Source organism: Denticeps clupeoides, chromosome 16, assembly GCF_900700375.1.
Source record: "Denticeps clupeoides chromosome 16, fDenClu1.1, whole genome shotgun sequence".
Classification (NCBI taxonomy): domain Eukaryota; kingdom Metazoa; phylum Chordata; class Actinopteri; order Clupeiformes; family Denticipitidae; genus Denticeps; species Denticeps clupeoides.
Genome location: NC_041722.1, coordinates 496,150 through 508,342, shown reverse-complemented (window position 1 = coordinate 508,342; position 12,193 = coordinate 496,150). Strand labels below are relative to the sequence as shown.

The window sequence follows — 12,193 nt, the reverse complement described above, 5'->3', positions numbered from 1 at the left end:
TAATTGAATAATATATAATTTTCTTACCTAGCTTGATTAAAATGTACGATCCTTTTCATCCAGTGGAAAATGATGTCTTATTTTCTGTGTGCAGGACCCTGGGATAGACATTGGTGACATTTCGGAAAGAAAATCGCTGAGGAAAAGACTGCAGTGTAAAAGCTTCCGCTGGTTCTTGGTTAATGTCTATCCTGAAATGAGGATGTACATTCACATGGCTGCTTATGGAATGGTGGGAATTTTTTCTACCTCACCTTCTCCCTGAATTAAGGAGTCTTTTTAACAGGCCAAACGAGAGAATTTACAGTGCATATTTTCTTCCACATTTTGTTACAAACTTACAACAAAATATAACAAAATTTATAATTTTTCCCCATCAGAAATCTAAACACAACACCCCATAATAACAACTGAGAAATCACATGTACATAAGTATTCACAGCCTATGCCATGAAAATCAAAATTGATCTCAGGTGCCTCCTGTTTCCCCTGATCATCATTGAGATGTTTCTGCAGCTTAATTGGAATACACCAGTGGAAAAAAAATAGTTGATTGAACATGAGTTGGAAAGGCACACACCAGTCTATATAGTCCACAGTGGACCAAAGCACAAACCAACCATGAAGTCCAGGGATTTGTGTGTAGACCTCTGAGACAGGTTGGAACCTCTGGGAAAGGTTACAGAAATATTTCTGCTGCTCTGAAGGTCCCGATGATCACAGTGGCCTCCATCATATGTAAGTAAAAAATTAGTTCTAAACCTCCAGAACTCTTCCTTTAGCTGGTTGGCCACCTAAACTTGGGGGAGAAGTCAGGGAAGTGACCAAGAACCCGATGGTGACTCTGTCATAGCTTCAGAGAACCTCTGTGACCAGACGGAAGCCACTATTATAAAGCACATTGCAGTTTTGCAGTTTGCCAAAAGGCATCTGAAGGACTCTTCGACCATAAGAGACAAAATTCTCTGATATTGAACTGACACGATACAGTAATTTAAAAGGTGAACATTTTTAGTATTATTGAAAAGTCAAATGTGCACTGTGTATCACAATGACAATCACTTCACTTTGAAACAGTCAGCATATGTTAAATGGAACCCAATTGCAGTTGTCATTATATAAACAGACATAAAAATTCCAAAACCACAAAGCCTATCAAAAAAATACAGGAAAAATAAAATAAAGAAAGACATTGGCTTCAAACACCTACTTTTTTATTCACATCAAAGGCTGTGAATACCGTGTGATTTCTCATTTTTTTATTTTTAATAAATAAATAAAAAACACGACAGCCCTACAACATCCATAGCCATCAGATACCCAATAAAAGTAAATAAATAAAAGTAAACATATTTCATGTTGTAAAAAATGTAAATGTTGTCATTATGGGGTGTTGGGTGCAGAATTCCGATGGAAAATGCATTTAATTTTGGAATAAAGCTCTAACATATCAAAATGTGGAAAAAGTGATGTGCTGCTTTGTGTGGGGAGATCTGGGGGCAGTGGTAGCCTAGCGGGCAGGGAAACGGACCATAATCGGAAGGTTGCCAAGGTGCCATTGAGCAAAACACTTCTCAATGCCCACACACTTCTCCCTGGGCTCCTGTCATGGACACATTTCATTGTGAGCACCATGTGCTGTGCTGTGCTGTTTCACAATGACAATCACTTCACTTTAAGAAAAAGAGTTCCCATGCTCTCTGTGTTGGTGTGGGTTTCTTCCAGGTTCTCTGCTTTCTGCACGCTCCCCAAAGGCACTTGGTAAATAGGTGACTCTAAATTGGCCTTTCGAATAATATGTGCCCTGCGGATGTCACATTCTGTAGACCTGGAAACATGAATTGTAGGTCTGATCATCTAGAGTGTGTTGTCAAAAGACTCTTAGCAGAGATAATGTTTTAGATATATATTGGCTCATATTGGTGAAGGGCTAACCAAAGCAGTGTGGAAGTAGGGTGTGTGAATTGTCAATCAATCCAGTGGGTCTGTCCTTTTTAATGTCTGGGTCTTGGAAACAAACCCAAAAAATTGTGGCATCCATGAGTGGATATGACTTTTTATTCACTCTCATCCTAGCACATCATTACAGGAATTACAGGTTTGCTTCCTCTAACAATCCACTTTCTATTATTTGTATGTGGGACATGTATATAATATGCCTAAATCAGCACTGATGAACAAACAAGCAGATTTGTTCAAAAGTGGACCGATGATTCCATGGTTGATTTCATCTTACATATTTTCCATGGAGGCAATTAAAAGGTAGAGCGGGAGTGGAGAAAGTAGGTCAAGCTTATTAAAATTAATTCTGGAATGAAAGCTTCAGAAATACCTCGGCCTCATTACTTCAGTCTCAGTGGCTGCTTCTCATGGGCTGTCAGTCAGATGGTGGAGTCGTAACAGTCTGTCATCAGTACATATGTTTATTTCAACACATATCTTGAAACATTTATGAAACATATGCAGGGAACAAATAATGTCTGTGTAATAAGATGGCCAGATGGTCCATGCATTTATTTGAGATGTTTTCTAAACTGTAGAAGAATGTGTATATATGTAGAAGAACTCATGATTAGTATGAATCATATCCCAGACATTTTCATTGACAAGGCAGAATTAAAGATTTTAATTTGGAAAATTATTCACAATGATGAGGAATAATAATACTGTGTAATCTCGTGCTTAAAGCAGGGTCTTGTGGAACGTTGCTGCTCAATGCTCTCAATGCTGCTGGAATCCATGCACCCAGGTGGTATATCAGTGTAGAAAGCAGCTATTTTATTCCCTCTACCAGACAGAGTTCCGGACACATACAGACCCTGTGCCAGGATGGGCTGAAGGAGAAACCTATTAAGATGTCCTTCCACATGTATGTGCATGTGTGGTGCTTGAATATGCACTAATGTATAACTAGTCAATTTCATTCATTTTTCTTATATCATTTAATTTGAAGAAATAGAAGTTAAATAAAACAGTAAACAGTACTGTTTACTGTTTTACTGACCAGAAACAGTAAAATTCCAACTTGACCATATGATCGGGCAAAGCCAAGTTTTCACAGTCTGCTAATATTAGCATTAACATCAGTAAAATTAAGTAAATTACACATCTTAGATTAATCCTTGATTCTCTTCTCCTCTAACCTCAGCTGAAGAACTCCCTGAAGACAGACCTTTGTCTGGACCAGGGTCCAGAGATGGACAATGTCCCTATATTGTACCTCTGCCACGGGATGTCTCCCCAGGTACGTAGTGCAGTAATGTATTTTGACAGGAACATGAGTGAATGTGAGTCTTTTTGACACTGAGATGCTTGATGCCCAGTATCTGCTCTTCGGGTCCAGGCTGGCATGGGATCATGGGATCAGGTACTGGAATGTGAGGCCTGCCCTGTTTCATTATAAAGTTTGACATTTTGTAAAAGAGAGCAGATGGTGGCTCTGCCTGCCAGTCAGGAATTGATTACAATGCGCCACTGTGAGTCAGGCTTTCCAGAATCATTTGTTCTGTTAAAACAGAGGTGTATGAACAGCCTCAGGGGCATGATTGTAATCAGATTAGGCCACATGGAGAATGCATGCTGTACGATGCTGTTTTTTGTGCTTAGAAGCCTGTCAGTGTAGCTGAAGTTACATTGCTGCTCCACATTCCTGTGTATGGAGACTCACTGTGGGCATAGATTCTAGAACCCTGGTATAGGATTCTGAATAAATACACACCATATTCAATTTTCGTTTCTTTTAACGAAGCACTGGTTCAAAAGGTTATGATCAATTCCAACATAATACTTTCTTGACAGTAAAAGCAAGGATTACAAAAATAGCAGCAATAAACAGCAATACCATAACAGTTGTCACTTAAGCTAATACAAAGAAAAAACAGCATCAATTAAATTCCATGTCACAACCTTATCCCTCCAGACACTGAGCAAGGCTTGTTCTCTGGCTCCCCCTGCTGTTCCAAAACGTACTTTACATAATTCCACCATCATGAATGCATATTCACTCTTGAAACCTCCTCCTGAATTTACACTCACATTTCCAGCATTTGCCAGACTCCCTTATCCAGAGTGATTTACAGTCAGTGGCAACAGGGACAGTGCAAGTGGTGGCTTAGCAGGTGCAGTGGTGGCCTAGCGGGTAAGGAGCGGACCCGTAATCCGGTTCAAATCCCGAGCTACTTAGGTGCCACTGTGCAAAGAACCATCCCCACACATTGCTCTCCAGGCACCTCATCAGTAACATATCTTTTCTGTAGCCTGCAGTAGCACTAAATAATAAATACAGTCGGTATGCAAAGTATTTAGACACCCCTTACTTTCACTCTTTGATATATTACAGCCATTTGCAAAATCATTTAAGTTAATTTTTCCCTCATTAATGTACACACAGCACCCCATATTGATAGAAAAACACAGAATTGTTGACATTTTTGCAGATTTACTAACACAAACCTGAAATTTCCCATGGTCCTAATTATTCAGACCCTTTGCTCAGTATTTAGCAGAAGGACCCTTTTGATCTAATACAGCCATGAGTCTTTTTTGGGAAGATGCAACAAGTTTTTCACACCTGGAGTTGGGGATCCTCTGACATTCCTCCTTGCAGATCCTCTCAAGTTCTGGCAGGTTGGATGGTAAACGTTGGTGGACAGACATTTTTAGGTCTCTCTAGAGATGCTCAAGTCGGCACTCTGGCTGGGCCATTCAGGAACAGTCACAGAGTTGTTGTGAAGTCACTCCTTCATTATTTTAGCTGTGTGCTTAGGGTCATTGTCTTGTCTTATTTTGTAACCATCGGCCAATTCTGAGGCATTCATCTTTCCCTTTTCCAGTGCAACCCATCATCCTGTCCCTGCAGCAGCAAAACACCCCACAGCATGATGCTGCCATCATCATGCGTCACTGTTGGGACTGTAGTGGACAGGGGATGAGCAGTGCCTGGTTTTCTCCACACATACCGCTTTGAACTTTTTGGCCTTAATTCTACCGTAGTCTCATCAGACCAGAGAATCTTATTTGTCACCATATTGGAGTCCTTCAGGTGTTTTTTTATAGCAAACTCCATGCAGGCTTTCATGTGTCTTGCACTTTCTACAACATTCTGCCATCTCCATTACTGCATCTCTGGAGCTTAGCCACAGTGATCTTTTGGTTCTTCTTTACCTCTCTCAGGGTTATGGTTCTTCACCCCCGATAGCTCAGTTTGGCTGGCTGGCAGGCTCTATGAAGGGTTCTGATCATCCCAAACATCTTCTATTTAAGGATTATCGAGGCCACCGTGCTCTTAGGAACCAGTGCACCACATTATTTTGTAACCTTGGTCAGATCTGTGCTTTGCCTCAATTCTGTCTCTGAGCTCTTCAGGCAGTTCCTTTGACCTCATAATTCACATTTGCTCTGATGTGCATTGTGAGCTGTAAGGTGTTATATATACGGGGGTGTGGCTTCCTAATCAAGTCCAACCAGTATAATGAAGCAAAGCTGGACTCAAATGAAGATGTAGAACCATCTCAAGGATGATCAGAAGAAATGGACAGAACTTGATTAAATATATCACTCTTTGGTGTCACACCAAATATTGTGATATTTATTGTGATAATGTGATATTTCAGTTTTTCTTTGTTAATAACTCTGCAAAAATGTCAACAATTCTGTCAATATGGGGATCTGTGTGTACATTAATGAGGAAAAAATCAATTATCTTGAATACTGAATACTTTCCATACCCACTGTAAGTAGATTTTTCAAATGACTTTTTGAACATTGATCTGTTTTGCAGACAGCATTGTGCTTTTTTCTATGGATCTCAAAGAGATCTTTAATTCCTTCTGAGAGGCAGTGGCACCTGTAGTGCAGAAGAGAGACAGAGAGCTGTACCAAGCCTCTCAGGAAATGGGAGTTAATGAGATGAGTTAATGAGGAGGGTGATAAGATAAGCAGCTCAGCTCACAAGACAAGACACTATATTGTACAAGATTTTTCCATGACAGTTGTCTTTTTCAATAAGTTTGAGGTACAACATTTATCATTTCCCAGTGTGTGTTGTATTTGTAATATTGCAGTTATTATTTCTGTTGGGTAGAGAAATAGCTGAACATGACTTAAAATGGTGGGGACATCTTGTTTATTTCAGAAGTCATGCTGATTGCTGCTGGATGCTGCTTTGTGAGACAACTTGTTGCCGGGCGAGAATTATCGTCACATTCCAATATCATGAGATATCGTTCCGACTCAGTTAGTGCTGCCTTCCTGCAGACATTATACTTGACTGAGTTTTAACATGCCGGAGAGGCTGTTTATTAGTGTCACCAAGTGAAAAAGTAGTTTGGGTGTGAGGGTGAGTGTTGTGTGGCGCCTGGTGTCAACAGGGTTCCAGTTCAGGGATGGTGCACGTCCAGAGTCTCTGAGGGATCAGGAGAGCTTGGAGGGGAAAGGCAGACAGGTTATGTTATGGACAGGACACTGAGTTGTGTGTGGTTCGCCAACCCCCTGTCCAGCATCGGGGTCTTTTTTTATCTGGTGCCATTACAAGCACTTATGAGCCACCAGTCCTGGTCAGCACTACTAGTCCACCATAGTGGTGCTACAATGTGACAGATGACCACTTTCTCCTCGATTCTGAAGCAGTCACGTGGACGGGTTCTCGGGTGCGTCAAAACATTATTAATACTTACAGCTGGCTGTCATGGAAACAGATCATTGACCCGAATGGGTCTTTTCTTACTCCATTTACAGTGCCTTGAAAGTGTCTGAAACGGCTGCAGTCTGACTCCCTCTCACATCTGAAACCTGAAAATCGGTCCAATCTGACTTCACTGCCACCACTTGATATTTGACCAATCATATTGTACTACACTTCTACTTTTACCTATAATGGATGTTCTGTTGTATACCCTGTTAGCACGTTTCCGCTGCATTGTTCCTGTCTTAACAATGCTCATAAAGCTGATATTTCAGGGTTTCTTTCTGACGGACAGCTCATCCGTAAACAATTCTCTCTCTGCAGAATGTCTACTACACCCACACTCAGCAACTGTATATCGGCATTCTCAGCCCCACCGTCGATGATGATGACAACAAGTGCCTGGTGGACGTGAACAGCCGGCCAAAGCTCATTGAGTGCAGCTATGCTTCATCCAAGCGCATGAAGCTACACTGGCTGTTTACTCAGGTATGAAGAAGAATCAATCCATAAAACCTCAATGTGGCATAACTTATTACAGTACAGCCTCAGTTGCCAGGGACCCAACGGTGTCATGTCAATACGGTGACCTAGAGGGGCAGTGGTGGCCTAGCGGTTAAGGAATTGCCCCCATAATCAGAAGGTTGCTGGTTCAAATCCTGAGCTGCCAAGGTGCCACTGAGGTGCCACTGAGCAAAGCACCGTCCCCACACACTGCTCCCCGGGCGCCTGTCATGGCTGCCCACTGCTCACCAAGGGTGATGGGTTAAAAGCAGAGGACACATTTAGTTGTATCACCATGTGCTGTGCTGCAGTGTTTCATAATGACAATCACTTTCACTTTCATCAACTCTCTGTCATCTTAATACACTTTATTCACTGGGATGTTGGGTCCATAGGCATCACATCACAGCAGGCAGACAAGACAGAACATGTTTTCACAGCTCCAGTAGCTCCATCACATGCATGGAAAAGTATTCGATTAGTGGTCACTCTGGGTTCTTTCTTTACCTCATTGATGAAAGAAAGGAAGAAACCTTGGGAAGGAGTGATACAGAGAGGGACTCCCATTCCAAGGCAGAGTGAGCCTGTAATTGGTGTCAGTGCAGGGTTTGTGATGATTTGTCCAAAAAGAGAAAATGTCTTACAGTTGTAGCGAGTTAGATTCGTTTTTTTTATTCTAAGACTATGAAAGAGTCTCAGAAAGAAGTGTAACTATGGGGAGGCAAAGATAACAGGACATATGCACTGTAACATATGTCCAGGGTGCCACGTTTACTTTATATTTTTGGGTATTGGTGCTTTACATTAAAATGCATATATCTGTGAAAATAAATTTCCTTACCCGCTAGAACTGCCCAAGTTATATTGTATAACTGCTTGAATTGTATAATAAAAAAAATATATTAGATGATCTGTGTGGTCTACGCATTTGAAAAGAGTGAATGATCGCCTAAATCTATTTTGACCTGATAATGCAGCATACAATAAGCGACTTGCTGAAACTCTGCGCAGTGAAATAAAAAAAGATGCCATGATATGGACAGATAACTTTTCATTGTAAGTTATTTCATTAACACAACAGATAGATTTCTTTTTTTCATCTGGCCATGCAGATGTGCCTTAATAAGCAATCAATGCAAAAGGTAACACATAGATGTCAAACTTGAGATCATTTAATATAGATCTATTATTATGACCCTGCAATATGAAGCACTGACAACAGACAAACTAAAGATCCCATAATGCAGTGCTTCAATTGCCTTGCCGAATGTGATCCAGAACATGTTCTGTGGGTAAAAGTTATACACTATAATATGTGTATAACTTTGATAAAATATATGATAATATGTGTTAATGAAGATTTTCTAAGCAACATCTGAATGGAAATTGTGTACAATCATTTTTCTCAGAATATGATCATTTCAAGATGCTGGTACGACAACATTTAGGATCTGGCAACACTGAACATGTACCGTATTATAAAATACACATAAACGACTTATACAGCCATTGAATTGAAATGGATAAAATAGCTTTATCAGAATTGAATCAGACCCTGTTTCCTTAGATTAGATGGTGAATTCGTATGGGGCTGAGGCAGGCACAGAAGGCACTTGAAAATGAGCCCTTCTTCTTTTCTACAACTTAGAAAAAATCTGTCAAATAAGGTCATGGATTATTGCAGATCAGTAGCACACTGTAGTTTGATTATTGCACTTCTACTTTGTATCATTCTGATGCGTCACGGAACATGTGCATTTCTATGACGCCGTGCGCATCTTGGTTTTGTTCTAACGGGTAAAAGAGCTTCTACATTTTGTGTCATTGCTCCTGTCGTTATGTTTTTAATAACTGATAACTGTTTTACAGTCAGGTAACTGTCTATTCAGCATTATCTGGTCCATGTATTAAGGATAACAACCATGCATGTTTGGCAAAAGTACACATTTTCTAGTCAACTCACAAGTTTCTCTGGTTAGCATCCATAGACCTGAGGTAGTGGAGATCCCTTGGAAAAGGTTTATCACAACTGGGCGTAAATGTGACATAGTGATAGGCTCAACTGGTTTGTATGCAGTTTGTATTGACATGACTGTGAAAATGACATGAAGTAAATTTTCCTCTGTGAAGGTCACAATGAAAATAGGCAGCCACCTAATGGCACACCTCACATGCCACCTAATATATGTGCTGGCCCTCGCTCTCATGCATTAATAAGCATACATCATTTGACCACAAAGAATAATTACTGTCTTCTGTCTCTCTTTCAGGGTGGATCAATTCAGAACAGGAAGTCAAAACGATGCCTTGAGCTGGTGGAGAGTAACGGCAGTGAATATGGGTACCAGCTTGCACTCCAGAAATGCAGTGATCAGAAATGGACCATAACCAACATACTGCCTGGTGGTCTAACATAGTGCTTTTCCTGCTGTACACTGCAGTATACAGGACTGGATCTTTCTGGAGCAGCCCGATGTCTATCCAGTAATGACATCATTTGGTAAATGTTAAACATTTTCCTTATGGTATTCTACATTAATATACGGCCCAGCCACAGTGGACCCATGTGTCACTGTGCAGGGATGGAAACTGCTCTGTAATCGTAACATCACTCTGGGGTATTTTTGGCTACTGTGTAGCAAGCTTTGGCAAAGTTTTCCTGCTGAACTTTTTTGTTTTCTAGTGTCTCAGGTTTGTAGGTTAAATTTATAAATCAAGCTGTAAATTGTAGGGATTTGTCAGTACAGTGGTATGTATGTATAATATAATAAAGCATTTTAATTGTATATTTTGTATGTATTTATTACATAGAATTAAAAGTACCAATTAGTAAATTAGTGTGTGTGTGTGTGTGTGTCCTATTTGTTGGGTGTGTTGTGCTGGCACATGATTCTATTACAGGAGAAATACATACTTGCACTATATTGGCACAGTGCATTTATTTGCCACTATGCTATATTTGCCAATAAGGTATGCCAAATCAAGCAGTGCTCTAGAAAATGGTCAGTGGCTCATGCTTGTCAAAGATCTAATTTTAGCTGCCCGGCTCCTATAACATCCGTTCCCTGGAAATTAAACTGGACTACATCAAACTTCAGCGGACTACCCAGCGGGAATCTAGAGACTGCTCCGTCTTTGTTTTTACTGAGAATTTACTGAGACGCTGCCATTCAGCTGGAATGCAGTGCTGTGCAGAAAGACTGGCGATGGCGGCTTGTGTGTTTACACGAAATGGTGCCAGAACTCTGTGCTAGTCTCTAGCTACTGTTTATCGCGGGTGGAATTTGTGACTGTGAGATGCAGACCATTTTATTTACCTCAGTTTGTATTATTGGAATGTACATTCCAACGCTGCGTGCTGTATGGAGCTATTATGGATCTGCAGAATGTTCACCCTGACGGACAGTTCACTGTCTATATGTGGACTTTGCGACGAGAGGGGAAAACGCACTGCATCTCATCTACTCAAATATTGCCGATGCTTAGCAGGCAAAGCCCTGCCCCCATTTCGGCCAATCAGACCACATCACTGCTCATTCCATTTACATTTACATTTGGAGCATTTATAAGACGCCCTTATCCAGAGCGACTTACAATCAGTAGTTACAGGAACAGTCCCCCCCTGGAGACATTCAGGGTTAAATGTCTTGCTCAGGGACACATTGGTAGTAAGTGGGATTCGAACCTGGGTCTTCTGGTTCATAGGCGAGTGTGTTACCCGCTAGGCTATTACCACCCATCATTCTAGCATACAGACCACTCACAAAAGACGGTTCTGAAGCTGATGAGAACCTGGCCTGCAGGAACAATTTCTGCTTTTCGAGACTGCACTGAATGGAAAATGTTTAGGGAGGCAGCAACCATTGGCGGCGACAACATCAACTTGGAAGAGTACATGACAACTTTTACATCAGCAAATCAGCTGGCAGATGTTCTCACAGACATTTTCAACATCTCACTGAGCACCGACATTGTTCCAACATGTCTCAAGGCCACCACCATCATGCCCATGCCGAAGAAGTCTTTAGTGTTGTGTCTCAATGTCTACCATCTTGTTGCACATACACCCATCATGATGAAGCTTCGAGAGGCTGGTCATGAAACATATGAAGACCCTGCTGCACTCCACCCAGGACTCACTGCAACTCACTGCATTGTCTGAGCCACTCCACGGACAATGACATTGCAACCACCCTGCATCCGACCCTCATCTACCTGGACAATAAGGTCACATACACACGAATGCTCTTCATAGACTTCAGTTCAGCATTCAACACCATAATTCTTCAGCACCTGGTTGAGAAGCTGAGCCTGCTGGGCCTGAACACCACCTTCTGCAACTGGATCTTGGACTTCCAAACTGAGACACCTCAGTCTGTCTGGATCAGGAACAGCATCTCCAGCACCACAGAGCACTGGAGCTCCTCAGGACTGTGTGCTCAGTTCAATGCTGGAATGTGTGCTCAGTCCCTGCTGACCCATGACTGTGCAGCAATGCACATCTCCAACCACATCATCAAGCAGATGACTGATGGACGTGGAAAAAACAAAGGAGATGATTGTTGACTTCAGAAGAGAACAGAGGGACCATTATCCACTGGACATCGACGGATCTTAAATGGAGATGAAGAACACAAAGTTCCTCTGTGTTCATCTAGAGGAGAACCTCTCCTGGACTCTCAACAAGCTCAACAGCCAAGAAAGCCCAGCAGTGTCTCTACTTCCTGTGGAGGCTGAGGAAAGCCCATCTCCCACCACACATCCTCACCACTTTCTATAAAGGGACCATTGATAGCATTCTGACCAGCTGCATCACTGTCTGGTTTGGGAACTGCACCGTGTCAGACCACAAGACCCTACAGTGGATAGTGAGGACAGCTGAGAAGATCATTGGAGACTCTCTTCCCTCATAACGGACATTTACCACACATGCTGCATCCGGAAAGTCACCAGCATTGTGAAGGACTCTACACACCCCTCACATGCCTTTTTGACCCTCCTACCATC

General features: G+C 41.6%; 1 protein-coding gene across 1 annotated transcript in view; it reads left to right on the top strand.

Annotated features, from left to right (window-relative positions):
• The window catches only part of LOC114765963 (polypeptide N-acetylgalactosaminyltransferase 18-like), a 61,798-nt gene extending 51,826 nt beyond the window's left edge, over positions 1 to 9,972 (top strand). Inside the window, exons 8-11 of the mRNA XM_028956530.1 lie at positions 95 to 232; positions 3,149 to 3,244; positions 7,007 to 7,171; positions 9,457 to 9,972. Of these exons, the coding sequence (XP_028812363.1) occupies positions 95 to 232; positions 3,149 to 3,244; positions 7,007 to 7,171; positions 9,457 to 9,603 (546 nt within the window). The 3' untranslated portion in view covers positions 9,604 to 9,972. The remainder of the gene's footprint in view (positions 1 to 94; positions 233 to 3,148; positions 3,245 to 7,006; positions 7,172 to 9,456) is intronic.
• The last annotated feature ends 2,221 nt before the right edge of the window (positions 9,973 to 12,193 follow it).